Below are 14,984 nucleotides of genomic sequence, written 5' to 3'. Positions count from 1 at the left end.
TAATGTCTCTTCAATACACATTAATCTACTTCTTCATGGAGTCTTTGTGCTTTCTTTCCATCTTCTTTATCATTGTTATTGTTTGTTGCATTGCAATTAGTATTTACAATACCATTACTATCATTACTTTACTATCATTATCATTCTTTTATATCTACTGTTGCTGTTATTTTTGGTAGCTGCAACATTTTCATCACTACTACTACTGCTCTCATTATATAAATCATTCCTGTCATATTCATTGAATGTGCTGTAACGCACGTTTAAAGAGTGAACAAAGTTACCCAACAATACATAATGTTTATAATTGCTTTCACCTGCACAGCGTGCTACATTTAAATACACCTTACATGTTGATGAATGAGTATTACTAATCCAATCATATAAAATGTTTTAAATGAGCCAATCTGCATGATAAGTACTTATTTTACAGTTACCGTACTCAACCTGAGTTTCTTTACACTATTCAATAATTCTTTGAGGTAAACAATTTGCAAATTCACAGACCAGAGGAAACATATTTCCACTTATGGCGACACGTAATTAGTTATGAGATATGTTTATTATTATCACCGGTTATGAAATGGGTAACTGATACATGTTTGTAATATTAGGTCATGCATGAAGTGCAATATTATATTACAAAATACATTTATAAGTCACAACCAAAGCTATTTGAGACTTTTTCCGTTACATAATTATGACTGATGAAATTCAGAGGATGTGTCAGTAAATCTAAAAGCATAACTTACTCTGAGTGAATCAAAAATAAACCAAAATCAAAAAGCCACTGATGCACCGTAGGTGTGTAATTTACGCAGCTAAGAAGAATGCAGGGTCCATGCGGGAGTTCCGGTTTTACTGATGTTTTATTGTAACTTAAAACAATAAAACAAAAGAACAAAATAACCCCCCATGCTGCCTACCCCGTCCTGATCTCTCGTTGTTGCTGTTACTGCTGTCTTTGCTGCTGCTATCGCGGCTGCTATTGCTGTTGTCTTTGCTGTTACTGCTGACTTTGCTGCTGCTGTCGCTGCTCGTAAAAAAAATCATAGGCCTGCCCAGGTGCATGACGGTCCTGTACCTGTCTACTCCTTTTTATACACTAGCGGGCCACAGCATCACCCAATTAACACATTGAAAGACAAGTAAACTATCAAAGAAAAAACTATCATAATACATCAACTAAATCTAACCTAAACAAACAAGCAATTACACAATATTACTTGTGAATGAAAATAAACGTATAATATGAGTAAATAGCTCCTACAATGAGTATTTATATTTGTAACAGAACCTCTCCTTTTTTTGATTACGTTAAGTGGCTAAATGATCTTTTACACAGCGTGAAGGATCACGGCTCGCCTGTTGGAATGGAGCTGCGCGCTGTGCGGGCTCTTCATCACCTTCAGTTCCATGAGGAGGAGGAAGCACACACACACTGCTGGACGGAGGCGGTCTGACTCCAGCCACGCGCTGCGTCAGCGGGACTGACAGGTGAGTAGACTTTCGGACCGGGAAGAAAATAAACGAGTCACGCGACAGGTAAGAAAGCAGCTGTATATTTGCATCTAAATAACTCACGAATGCTTTTAGACTCATTGTACTGGGAAATATTGTTCGTTTTGTCAAATTTCATCTTTAAAAGCTTCCGTAGAATGAAGTACTAAACTATAACGTCTAGTGAGTCCGCCTAGCAACATAATGCAGTGATGTATTGGAGTGATTGGAGCATCAGACTGTTGGACATCCAGCTGTCTTCTATGTTGATACTGCCCTCATTACTGATCTCTGGGCCCTATTCCTCGTACCTGGCATACTGAGTTAGCGGGCTAATTTTCAGGATAAGATGACGTAGGTCAGGCTTTTCGGTTCCTCGAAGCAAGTTTAGAAAAATCACCATAGCAACAAAGACAAAAAATGTAAAGCTACACCCGCGCAGGCTAACTGAAATTCACGAGATAAGCTGGCCACCCCAGCCGACAAAAACGTCATGTCCCTTCCTTAGAGATCCAATTGAGGAAGGAGCAATAATAATTAGAGTAGCGATTCATTGGGAGAGAGTTCTTCCAGATAGTTGAGATCCGTTCTAACATTGTGATGACTTCCAGTACGAACGCGATTCTGCCGACAGAACTAATTTATTTACAGTGATGAGGCACTTCAACTTAGCCATTTTCCCAACACTGACACATTTACTTATATATTACATACATTTTGCAATGCTTATGTGACTCTCTAGCTCAGGGGTGTCAAACTCATTTTAGTGAAGGGGCCACATGCTGCCCATTTTGATCTCAAGTGGGCCAGACCCGTAAAATCACAGCATAATAAGCATAAATAACGACAATAGTTCTCCATGTTTGAATCATTGGTGAAGGTTTTTGGCTAATAAACCCTATTTTTAATGTATTTCAACAATTAACTAGAAACATAAAGACCAAAAATTCAGACATCGGCCCTCTGTTTATCTGTCTGGCTCTGCTCTGCAGATTCCCTCCCTTTGTGACACGTTTGTGACGCCACGTTTGTGACGCCACTTTCATGATGTGATCCATGTTCAACGACTTCCAACACAATAATATCAATACTCACATCAATTGTGACTGTGGATCAATGGTTTGCATGTCTATCTTATAATAAGAGGATCAGAGGTTTGAATCCCAGCTCTGCTAAGTTTGATTTAAAAAAAAAAAACTGGACCCCCCTGGCGTGCCGGATCTGGCCCGTGATCCGTATGTTTGACACCCTGCTCTAGCCCGACCAGCTGAGGCGGCGTTATGCTCCATTCACAACAGGAAGTGTTGTGAATATTCGCTACTGTTTGAATGTGAACACACCATTAGACTTTGCCACGATTATGGGCTTGAATGCATCAGATGTAGTCACGATCATCTCCTGCTCCTCCATGGAGAAAAGATACGCTCTTTCTCTCAGTTTATTTGCCATTGTCGTGTTTGAAGATCATAAAATCTGTGCTTGACTCCTCCCCCTTTTGAAGACGAGCGTGCACACGCAATTATCCAGATGACTAAAGTCTGGCTCGAACAAACTAGACCGTCTTACTGCTGATCACCCTTTGAGAAACGGAGTTAGCCAATCATCGCGGTAATTTAAGCTGGATAACAGGACATTTGCGCAACTTTGTTGAACGACGTACGAGAAATAGGGCCCTGTTCTGAAGGTTCAATCCACTATCAAGTTGTATTGTTCTCACAACTCTCAGTACCTATTCCCATATGATTTTATATTGGATTTATTGTTTTTTTTTTATGCTGCAGTGACATCAGAGAGCGATGGAGAACAAACACCTTCAGCAGGAGTTAGAGAATCAGTTCACCCATGTGGTTTCCAGAGATGACTTATTCCAGTCTGACTGGGACATCGTCTCTTTTACAGTCTTCTTCATCTTCATCGGTAAGTGAAGGTGAAAGAAACCGATGTAAGACGTTCTGATGACTTCTAGAAAACAGCATCAGAGTCCATTTTTATATTTATTTATTTGTACTGAACCCAAATATGAAATATAAAATGAACAGAAAGCCACAGGAAGTGTACATTGAATCCCTGGATCATCTCCTCACCACCTGTCCAAGATGCAAACAGAAGTCTGAGCTGACTTCTCAGGGACTTCCTCACAGCGTCACAGTTGTGCCACAGTCTGCCTACAGCAGTTAGTTATCCACCACTGGAAAGTTTAAAGGTTTTTGTACTACATTCAGTGTGAAAGCATCAAGAGACGACTGATTTTCATCTGAGGGAAACGGCAACAAAAGGCCGTGCACGTTTTTAAAAATGTCATGTTTCACATGTAACCAAATGGTAACATGGTTCAATTTGCGTTGTTTGCATATTCATGTTCAAATCAATCTAAAATTACACTATCATGAAAATTCCTCTTCTGCATTCTCTGTGACGACAACCAGCTTTAGTGCTTTCCAAAATGAGCAGAACAGAACAGGAGAAGATGCAGTTTTGCACCAGGGGAAGAGACTGTGTACTTGTCTGCAGAGTATAAAACATTCGCTTCTCTCTGTCCTTTGCTCATCTCGTTCATTTGACTGTGCTGTGAGTCCAGCTGCAGGGCTTGAGTTAAACTTACAGAAAGACATTAGCTGTGCTTTATTCAGTAGAAACCACGAAAATATATCAGCTTGAGCATTTCTTCTTTTTCCAAGTTGTATGCTCATGATGACATCAGCTACCTACACCTTTGCTCCCTGCTCATAAAAATCAGCATATGTCAAATCCTATGAAATTGACAGTGTCATTATTTCTTCAAACATCTTTTTTTTTAACATTTCTTTAAGTTATGACAAACTTTCAATACTTGTATTTATTATTTTTTTGTTCACTGACTTACTATTTTAGTTTTGGTTGTTCAGGTTTTGGAGATATGAAGCATTTATTTTTTGTGAAAATCTTTGGCTTAGGGTTTCCACTATTGTCGCCATCATTGCTATTTATATCTATAATACTAGCTGCCTACAGCTTGTACAATAAACACAGCATGCTGAAGCACTGCACGCTAGACACAGCCGTCTACCGTAGACACTTATTAGATGTAGGAACCAATCAAACCCCTTAAATTCTATGAATGTGGGTTTCACTGCAGATGGAGCATGATGTGATGGTCCGGCTGTGATCGCTGAACCCTGATGACGTGCTGTCTGCTCACTGTGTGCTTTCAGGTGTGATTCTGCTGCTGGTCCTCCTGGTCCTCATCCACTGCTGCTGCTGGGATGACGGGAAGGTGAAGGTGAAGGTGAAGGTAAACGCACGCACGCACGCACGCACGCACGCACGCACGCACGCACGCACGCACGCACGCACGCACGCACGCACGCACGCACGCACGCACGCACGCACGCACGCACGCACGCACGCACGCACGCACGCACGCACGCACGCACGCACGCACGCACGCACGCACGCACGCACGCACGCACGCACGCACGCACGCACGCACGCACGCACGCACGCACGCACGCACGCACGCACGCACGCACGCACGCACGCACGCACGCACGCACGCACGCACGCACGCACGCACGCACGCACGCACGCACGCACGCACGCACGCACGCACGCACGCACGCACGCACGCACGCACGCACGCACGCACGCACGCACGCACGCACGCACGCACGCACGCACGCACGCACGCACGCACGCACGCACGCACGCACGCACGCACGCACGCACGCACGCACGCACGCACGCACGCACGCACGCACGCACGCACGCACGCACGCGCATACAGGAGATAACTGAAGGAAAGTCCACACACACAACAGTTGAAGTCCATGGCATGCACTGCTTTTTGCTAACAACCCCTCAATGCAATGTGATGCTTTTTATAGATTCCAGTTGTACAATTGCTCACTAAAGAGTGAGCCACTGAGTTTGCGACTTTTGAATAGGGAGTAGGGCATGAGGGTGTGATAGAAGAATCAGTATTTTAGACATTTCGACTGTAATGAGCTGTTGAGTTTACCTTGAACATTCAGACTCATCCTTCTCATTCCAACTGTGTGGAGGATACTGGACGTGTTCCTGGTATCCTGAATGCAGACCAATAGCCGAAATGGTAAAGACAGAGCTTTGTGTTTCCTCACAGCGCCACAGACGGAAGGTCGGCGTAGAGAACATGGCTCTGGAGCCCTGCAACCGGCACTGCAATCCAGGTCGTGAAGGTCGATGACGCTGGAAGCAGAACCTTTATTTTGACTTTTGTGCCAAAGCTTTGATTTTACTCTCACCAGTCAGCAGATTTAGTCCACTTACACACAGAATTAATCATTGTTCACGAGTCCTTTGCTCCCTGTTTATGGAACTCTAACACATGTGATCCTTTTTACTGCCACTGTGTGTGTTGCTAGGATACCACAGAGGAGCTGGAAACACTCTGTTGATGTGAATTTCACTTCCTGCTATTTTGTTTGTAGAAGGTTTTTATTTAGACATAAACATGAAAGTAATAAAGTTTGTAACTATTATGTAATAACTATTTGATGTATTATTTATTGTTCCACGTTCATTTATGGAGTGCTAGTCAACGCAAACAGACACAAAGACACGACCCAGGGCTGTAATCATCCTCTCCTTCAGTAAAACATACAGATCACCACTTTAAAACGTGATCACTCACTGTTCTGTTCACTCCCCAGACAAAACCTCCATGCCAAGCCAGCAGCATGTTGGTGTGCACAGAGGTGGCAGTGGTGTCACTACCGCTCGCACACTGACCTGAAGAAATGCATCCTTTTGGAGTTTTCAGCTTGTCCAGCTGCTTTACTTATGTGTTAATGCATTATTTTTTTTTACCCTATAATAATAAGAGAGATACTATACGGGTCACAGGAGCACTTCTTCTGCATAATAAGGACTTACTAGGTTTAAACATCTGCATGTTCTTGAATATGTGAGAAACCATATTGCTCTTCGGACACTGAAAAAGTCTCATGGCACATTGTTACATGGAGTTTCCTTCGGCAAAGGTCAACAGAGACGGCCTATTGTTGAGAATTTCTTTATTGCACAGATATCAGATAAATAATTTCCACATTTATATATGAGAGGCAGCTTTTCTAAATAGGTTAACACTTACTGGAATTAAGTAATTTGTTCATGATCGGAGAAGTGTTTGGTTCACAGGGAATCAACAACATATGTGCAAAACGTGTCACATAAATATAAACATAGAGCAGACAAATATGAATTCAGTAGACATGACAAGAAGATTATTATTTAGTCACATCCATTCAGCAATGGACAGGGAATGTGAGCTAAGTCATTTACACCTAATGGAGCAATAAACAATAACAAAATAGCAGTAGCAGCCCAGCTCCAACATCCACACTCATGCCCCTGAAGGTCCTGTCAGAGTTCCCAACTTGGAAGTAGCTTTCACATCAACATCCAAGTTGTAATTACGACTGGGATACAGCCAACTTGGCACTTAAAGGGCCAGTGTGTAGGATCTTTGTGAATATATGAGCAGAAGTAGAATACAATCTGCAAAAATATGTTTTCATTAGTGTATAATTATCTGAAACTAAGAATCGCTGTGTTTCTACTTGCTTAGAATAAGTCCTTCACAGTGTCCACCATGTTTCTATGGTAGCCCTGAACAGACACACCAAACACTGGCTTTAAAAAGACTTTCATGTTTTTATGTTTCTTCAAGGCCACCAAAGTTCTTCTACACATTAGGAAAGGGAGGAGTGAGCGCAATGAATATTTAGTTGAATGCTATTTGAAATGTTATTCACACCCTCCACGCACAATCCCACACACTGGCCCTTTAAATAACAGACGCTGGCCCTTTAAATAACATACAGGCCTAAAAACACTGTTCAATATCATAAAACCAAAATTGAATGTATATATTGTGTTTTACTGAAAATTCACAAAATTAGTATTTTCTAACGCGACCGTGCAGTAATACATCCATCTTGGATCTCTGTACCCATGTCATGTGACGAAAACATGGCGTAAGGTCTGAACCCTCACATACTTTAATGGATTTCCCCCGTGTTAAGTGTCGAATGAGAACTCTAACGCTGGTCCACATAAAAGTGTCTCTGGAAAGTTGAATATAGGAATGGTCCACAAACACTGTTGGGTCGGAGAATAAACGAACACAACAGTGTCGTCTGTCATCAACCAGTTTGTGTTAAATGATCACAGTCTTTTGCGCCCCTTCATAAAACTTTTTGCCCTCTCTTCGCAACACTGAGGCTATGGTTGAACCAGCTGCTAGCCGCTAACGGTGCTACCAACAACGGCAACATTGCCGAACACAGAGGCTCTACTCAGGTTGACATTACTCCGCTAGATCTTAACAGAGATGATAGTTGTTGATGAGATGTTAAAGTTCTGAACATTGTACAAAAGAAGGGCCCATCCAGTGTTGGACAGCTTCACTAGAACAGCTGGATGAACTGGAAATGCACATGTTACAAAATAATTCTTAAAGTTGGTTTAATTTACAAAAGACTGATTACCATGGTGGTCAAATCCAGATCTTTAGTTCCTAGTATAGGCCCCAAAACACTTACACATTCCGTAATGCAACTCAAATGGAAACCTCTTTTCTAGCAAATGTCCACTTCTTTCAAAGGCTTTACTTCCCGTTTCTAACAGACATTATATTTTAAAGGAGTGGGCTCCAAACCCAAGCCTATGTAGTTTAGTCCAGACTCCACGTTCCCCTCTTGGTGAGACGGAACAGTGGCCGATCTGAATAAAGCTGTTGTTGTCCGGTCACACATTTATTTGTCAAGCACTTCCTCTATGGTAGGAATGTGAACCGACCTCAAATCTGACTCAACTTCAAGATGTGCTCTGCAGGTTTGACCGAAAGGGCTCCCGTAGCCAGGAAAGCTCTGCATTCTGGGATTAGTCAAACCAACTGTTGTTAGAAGTTGCTTGTTGGAGAACAAATGAAAGTCTTTTGGGCCGATAAGAGCTTCTTGGACCTTCCTCCCATGTTTACTTTCCAACGTACCTAACCAACGAGCAGTAGGAGGGTTCTCAAGTGACTTGGCAAACTTGACTTTGACATGTAAAGATAAAAGAGTGCTCTTTTGAAAAAAGTACCATTATATTGTAAGGGACTGTAAAAAGAGGAAGAAACATTGAAACTGGTGAGGGAACTCATAAAAAAAAAAAAAAAAATCCGACTACTGTGACCTCTTAGTGCTGCTTAGTCTTCCAGCCCTGAGTGCACCACTTAGTGTTCCACACAACACAGATGATAACACAAATAATCCAAAAATAAATTCATAGAACAAATCAGCAACAATCACATTAATTCATGGAGGAGTTCAAGTCAGTGCTGTGAGATGCAACACGCGCGCGCGCGCACACACACACACACACACACACACACACACACACACACACACACACACACACACACACACACACACACACACACACACACACACACACACACACACACACACACACACCTGGGAATATTCATGTATCTGTTAGGGTTGGATTGGCTCCTTCAGCTAATCATGCAACACTTGAAACTGATTGACGAGGTGATAATTACATGTGTAAAACAAATGAAAACCTTCCCAGGATGTCCCTTACACTTGTGTGGTTAATTTGCGTCTGCCGGTCTCTGGAGCAGGGACAGGAAGAGGATCAGAAAGGCCTGTAGTTCCAGAAACTGGAGAAGACTGATATCTGCATGGATGGGAGGACAAAGGTGCTGAGCAAGCTATATTTGGAGTTAATCAACTAGTCAAATCTTTAATTTCGCAATGTACTCTATTGCAGGCCAACAGTAGCCTTTACATAGTCACTCTATCGGCAGCCATTTCTAGGCGTTGGCCAGTAGCAGACACCTGGACACCTGCAGCAGAATCCCACGTCTCAACTGTGATTGACAGCAACAGTGAGCTGAGGTAGTTCATTCGTTTTGGCTATTCAGCAGCTGACGAGCTGAAATAATATTATCTTATGAAGTCATATATGTGTGGATTTGTTTGGTCTCCACCTAGTCAGAAAAATATTTGGCCAGGAATCTTTGAGAGTATCACAATTTGCGATAATTTTGATTTTTGGTGTCACAATTGACTTCTCTATTCAATAAATTGAAGGAGGCATTATTTTCACTCACTCCAGTGCACAAGCATAGAGGAACAAAAAAGTCGGTCAATCCTTATGAGGATTTGGTCCGGAGTGTGTGTATGAAAATATTGATAATTCAATCAAATGTATTTTGTATAGCGCAAAATCACAAATTTGCTTTAGAGGGCTTTACAATCTGTACACATACAATTTCCTATAAGTGCAGCTTTAAGAAGTCGTGTCACTTTAAGATTCATCAGGTGAGAATGCATGCTCAGAGTCATCTTGCAGGACCTACACCCACCTTGTCCTTGAGCTGCTGACAGAGCTGCAGCGAGATGGTGAAGAAAACCAGCGTATCATTGAGCCACGGCACCACACACTCCACCTTGTGAACATGGCTCACCTCGAACCGGTTGTTGTTGAGCTCGCTGTGGAGGAAAGTGTTCCCAGCAAAAACAGATTAAAGGGACCTCCGAGATACACATGGGGTCCCACATGGACTATCCCTGGAAAGGCAGCAGAGCATTTCTTAATTTAAGTATTATAAGTAATTATATTCTTATCTTTCCATTAACTATATATAAATATTTTGATTTATTATTTCCTTACATTTGTTCATGTATAGATCTAAAAGAAGGAAGGAAGGACTTACAACATTGCTCCTGGGTTGTGCAGCACTGAGCTTCCAGCTGGCTTGTAATTCTACCACGATGAGACAAAACATGGAAACATCAGTCACATGCTGCCGAGTCAGGCTTTAGAAAGTGTTGCAAAACCAAAGGTCTGACCTTCATGGTGTTGGAGGGCAGCACATGAAGCTGGTAGACGGTCAGGCACAGTTTGCTTAAGTTAATGTAGAAGTTCACCATCACATCCCCAGGCATGGGAGGAGTGAACATTTTCTGGAGATGGAAGGCGACGGACAGAAAGGGTCAACAGAGGAATATGGAGCCACAGTACGAGACCAGAAGGTAAACAGAGAGCACTGATGGGTTTATTTTTCAACAGTTAAATGTCAGTACTATGTGGATGCACCCATATGTGATGGTTGAACATGTGACTGTGGCCCAAAAGGCAACTATAATATTATCAGTATTCTAGTTGATTCTAGATACCAGTGGCTGTAGGATTGTTTCTGAGTCCTGTGTGACGTTTTCAACTCAATAACAGAACGTTGTAAAGTCCAAAAGTAAAATCCATCAAGGCACCATCACTTTATTTATGGCGATAAAACTGATAAGTTTCTTAAAGAAAGTTGATTAATAAAAAAAATTGAGTACACCAAATCACATTTTTTAATTGAGGATGTGTAATGTCTGTAGGTCGATGACATTAACAGCTTTTGTTAGATACAAGTAGGGGGGTCTTCACGGAAAAAAGGTTGGGAACCACCTGGTCGTGCACTACAGAAGGATTCATGTTTAGTTTTTGTAATGTGAATGTACGTACTAACGTTGCTCACACAGATTTTGGTCTGCTGCAGATGTAGTTTTTTAAATGACAGCGTTTGAGAGAAAAAAAAGGCAGTTCAGATCTGTCTGACTTTCTTTAATAATAGATGAAAAAATAAGCCATGTGCAGTAATATAGAACATTATTGAGTATGTAATACATTGAGACGCATTGAGAGTTCTTGATAGAGGCCATTTTGTTTGATTAATAACAACTTATTTTAATGTGAAATATTAATAAAAGAGGCCAAATAAAAGCATTTAGGTGGACTTAAACTCATTTCTCTTCTCCTCTGTAAAACATTCAGAATGTATTTTAGCCTTCCGTATTATGTTTAATGTTAGAAGTAGGTTTCAATTATCAGAAGTATACAAACATTCAGGATCCCTCATGTGACTCAAAGGTGAGCTGCAGATATAAATGTCAAATAAGAGATTTTAAGACTCTGTTAATTCACCCGTGACTCACCTGTAGGTGTTGACCCAGTGATTTGGATGACTGCTCTCCAATAGCATTATAATATTATCAAGATGTTCTCTTCATTGGAAGTATGGGGTCCACATACGTTTAGCCACACAGTGAATGTCGGCAGCATTGTTCACGAACAGAAATTTTCATCAAATATGTTCGTTAAAAATATATATATATTGGCAGATTATATCAGAACAGTCATACTCTAGACACTGCTCTTGCCCTAAATGTGTTAAAACAGTGTGAGTGTGAGTCTGTGTGTGTGTGTGTGTGTGTGTGTGTGTGTGTGTGTGTTTGTGTTTGTGTTTCCTTTACCATTAGACCACTAGTGGCCAGCTCAGGCAGCGTCATGGAGGCCGGGGTGGTGAGGCGGTTCCGTGCTCTCGTCAGCTGGAGCATCACAGCATCCATGAGCTACGGCAGTAACAGAAACATGAGGCGAGGTTCACCAACAAAGTTCCAGCCAGCTCAGTACTGGCTGGAACAGGGCATGAGGACACACCTTGCCATGAGGACACACCTTATTAACCTCAGCCCCGGTCTTGAAGTGGTAGCTCTCATCATGGCTTCCAAGCAGCTGGAGGGCCTGGTTCACATGGTTCCTGGCATCTTGAATCTGAAGGATGAATCAGACAATAGATTGTCAGGAGTATTAATACAATTTGCAAAGTCAAGATAAGAAAGTATATTGAGACTGTAGAACACATCCGTTATCAATGTACATGGTGAAAAGTGAAAAAAGTTGGGTTAGCATTCCCAGTTTTCATGTTATATGATGTTTTGCCGAATCATCAGGACCTTCAGTAGGTATCAGGTTATACTGACTCTCTAAGCTGACCTTTAAATGCTGACCTTTAAATGCTGACCTTTAAATCCTGACCTTACCTAAGCTCAGCTTTAATGGGTGGCCCAACTAGCACTTAATGAATCTGATGGTTTACAAATTATTGGATTTTTAAATTAAAAAAGCTTTTTGACCCAGAGAATCAGTTTGCAGCACCTTTTCATCTCACCCTCTGGCAGTGTAAGTAATTAAAGTATGACTTCATATCAGGTCTGAGCCTAAGAAACAGCCCTTGGATTTGTAGGACGAGCGTTCTTTCAGCATTAACCACTAACATACTGTACCTGCTGCAGTTTCCACATCTTGTCCTCTCTGAACTGAAAATGCAACACTTGGCTGCTCTTAGCAACCTTCAGGTTTATGTCCTGTTAAGAAAAGCAAAACATTACCAGCACACACAATTAGCTTGAACCAATGTCTCATTTTCACATTAGGGAAATACAGACGCAATGACAAGTAGACAAACTCACAGCCTGAGTCAGAGCCTCTCCCTGCAGAGTCAGGACTCCCTTCACTTGATCCATGCTGCAAAACAACACACCGCATTTTGAGTTCAACAGCACCAATCAAGAATCAAGACATCCATTCAGTGCCTCAGCATATTTCAAACTATACAGCCACTTCCTCCACAGGAAGAAGAATTTGACAGGACCTATTTATTTCACTTAAGACACGTTATCCAATGTATTTCATTTATGTTATACTAAATGTACACCATGAAGAGTGACACTTGTAATAAAAATGCTCAGAGCTTTACGTTGAGCTGCCGAGGATGAAGTTTTCCTGTTTCTGCTGACTCTCTAGGCCTGGCGCCGGCATGGAGAAGCGTCTAGATGCCTCCTGTTGATGGTAGAGCAGAAGCACAATATAAATCAAATCTCAATCAATTATTTGTCAACTTCCACTAGTTTCATGCTCGGTGACAAGATCAAAGTCATCCCTGCCATCTCTTTGTGAAGTGTGATTTCTGTTATGAATGTAAAGACCCTCCAGACCCACAGATGGCCTCAGACAACTGTTTTCACCGACTAAGTCGTCCTACCCAATACAAGCAAACAGACCTGCATGTGTAGGATTGGTGGAATGGCCTGTGCTCATGATCCCAACCACATCTCCCTGCGCTTTTTACAGTGTTTACATACAAGCTTGACATTTACCTTGAGGACATCCTGGAGCTGCTTTAAAACAGAGTGTACTTCTTCTTTTAGCAGCCAGTTGAATTCCTCCTCCTGAGAAAAGGGGCAAAACAAACATTTACAACATAATAATACAATGGAACTCACACACATTCCTGCGCTGATTGCTGTGTTCATATACACACACATCTATTCATTCCCTTTCCACCCATCAGGTGTTCTTTGCTCAGTCTTTACAAATCTCTCACAGCTGAGCACTGATAACAACAAAGACTTTAGCTTAAACAGTAGAAGCCAAATGGTAGTAGTTTCCATCACCTGAAAGCTGGGAACCTGATGAATGTGAGATGTTGGTCGAGTTGTTCTAGCAATACATCAGAAATACAAATGAATTCATGAAAAGATATTATGTAAGTGGGCGAATAATGTTATAATGGAAGCATAATAAAGCAATGCCCATATGTCTAATATAGGTTGTTGTTGTCTGTCTAGATGACCAGACATTAAGGGAAACATACATGGACGTCATAAAATACTTGGCAGAACGCAAATTCAGACAATTTATCATGACTAATGTCAACCTTTGGTCCCTAATGATCCTATTCCAAGGAATGGAAAAATGCGCTTGATGTCGTCACGTGTTTGACAGCTCTTCCACCAGACCACTGGTTCTTCTTCGGTCCCGTGATCCCAGTAGACACTGTCGTGTTTTTATACCAGTCATCAGAGGTTGAGCTGAGTGTTCACCACAGCTTCTCGTGTTGTTCTGATGACACTGTCGCGTGGGACGGCCATCAATACAGGCCCTTTAGAGCCGGTGGGCTTTAATGAAGCGCTCACTGGCGCACTGAGTTCAGCTGGTGATCGGATACGTGATCATTTGCACCGATCACTACATGCTGCTGCGTTGCCGTACTAATTGTTGACATCCTCACAGAACGACTGTGACAGCGCGAGCCCTGTCCACCTGCGCGGTCCCGCTCAGCAGCCCAGCAGCTCCAGTAGCTGCTGCGTTACTGGCGTGCAGACAGCTACAGCCTTAAACCGTCAACTACTAATGCCGACACACATCAACAATAAGCGGAGCAACTAGCCGCGGAGCCCAAACCGCGCCGTGTCTTCCTCGCAGTGCAGCTTACCAACACGGCTCTTTCCACTTGACTGGCAGCGGACATCTTGGGCAGCTCAGACAGAGACCTCTGCGGGTTGAGCATGTTGCGAGGACACGGACACACATAGACACACGAAGAACGCCTTAATAACACGGTCCTCTCCTTGGGACGAGGGTCTTTTACTACCTGCTGGCTTAGCGGCGGCTATGTTGCCTTCAAGTGCAGTCGGAAATGACCAAAGCGTTTACGTGAACGACTAAAATTAGCGGCAAAAATAGAAATGTCAAAACGAACCTTTGGATCAAAAGACATGCACAACTTAAGGGACTCGGATCTCGTCAGCATCACGTAATGTATTTTCAGCAGTGTAAGTTTT

At 42.3% G+C, this 14,984-nt stretch overlaps 2 protein-coding genes across 4 annotated transcripts; one reads left to right on the top strand and one right to left on the bottom strand.

The window, feature by feature from the left end:
- The first annotated feature begins 1,431 nt into the window (after window positions 1–1,431).
- smim22 (small integral membrane protein 22) lies at window positions 1,432–6,010 on the top strand. Of its 3 annotated transcripts, none has more exons than XM_068596156.1 (4): window positions 1,432–1,497; window positions 3,282–3,417; window positions 4,692–4,765; window positions 5,621–6,010. In XM_068596156.1, the coding sequence occupies exons 2-4, from the start codon at window positions 3,297–3,299 to the stop codon at window positions 5,702–5,704; spliced, it is 279 nt and encodes a 92-aa protein (XP_068452257.1). In that variant the 5' UTR covers window positions 1,432–1,497; window positions 3,282–3,296; the 3' UTR covers window positions 5,705–6,010. The 3 variants fall into 3 exon arrangements, with proteins under 3 accessions (XP_068452257.1, XP_068452258.1, XP_068452256.1); XM_068596157.1 differs by having other exon boundaries at window positions 1,450–1,545; window positions 4,692–4,759; XM_068596155.1 differs by having other exon boundaries at window positions 1,450–1,545.
- Window positions 6,011–6,518: 508 nt separating this feature from the next.
- Window positions 6,519–14,816, bottom strand: rogdi (rogdi atypical leucine zipper). The gene is made up of 11 exons (XM_068596152.1): window positions 14,636–14,816; window positions 13,518–13,589; window positions 13,118–13,200; window positions 12,831–12,885; window positions 12,645–12,725; window positions 12,037–12,132; window positions 11,832–11,930; window positions 10,383–10,496; window positions 10,247–10,296; window positions 9,896–10,022; window positions 6,519–9,204 (listed from the first exon to the last, which is right to left on the bottom strand). The coding sequence occupies exons 1-11, from the start codon at window positions 14,708–14,710 to the stop codon at window positions 9,163–9,165; spliced, it is 894 nt and encodes a 297-aa protein (XP_068452253.1). The 5' UTR covers window positions 14,711–14,816; the 3' UTR covers window positions 6,519–9,162.
- Window positions 14,817–14,984: the final 168 nt, after the last annotated feature.

This window comes from Clinocottus analis, unplaced genomic scaffold (assembly GCF_023055335.1).
Source record: "Clinocottus analis isolate CAN_PGR_092001 unplaced genomic scaffold, fCliAna1.0.p SCAF_34, whole genome shotgun sequence".
Lineage (NCBI taxonomy): Eukaryota > Metazoa > Chordata > Actinopteri > Perciformes > Cottidae > Clinocottus > Clinocottus analis.
This window is presented reverse-complemented; position numbering and strand designations above follow the sequence as displayed.

What these genes read in the sequence shown, in the direction of transcription:
- smim22 (XM_068596156.1), top strand. Translation starts at nt 3,297, where the DNA reads ATGGAGAACAAACACCTTCAGCAGGAGTTAGAGAATCAGTTCACCCAT. An exon ending in AGTCTTCTTCATCTTCATCG is followed by an intron (nt 3,418 to 4,691) that starts GTAAGTGAAGGT and finishes GTGTGCTTTCAG; the next exon opens with GTGTGATTCTGCTGCTGGTC. An exon ending in ACGGGAAGGTGAAGGTGAAG is followed by an intron (nt 4,766 to 5,620) that starts GTGAAGGTAAAC and finishes GTTTCCTCACAG; the next exon opens with CGCCACAGACGGAAGGTCGG.
- rogdi (XM_068596152.1), bottom strand. Translation starts at nt 14,710, where the DNA reads ATGCTCAACCCGCAGAGGTCTCTGTCTGAGCTGCCCAAGATGTCCGCT. An exon ending in AAGTGGAAAGAGCCGTGTTG is followed by an intron (nt 13,590 to 14,635) that starts GTAAGCTGCACT and finishes CCCTTTTCTCAG; the next exon opens with GAGGAGGAATTCAACTGGCT. An exon ending in GTCAGCAGCTCAAGGACAAG is followed by an intron (nt 9,205 to 9,895) that starts GTGGGTGTAGGT and finishes CCATCCATGCAG; the next exon opens with ATATCAGTCTTCTCCAGTTT.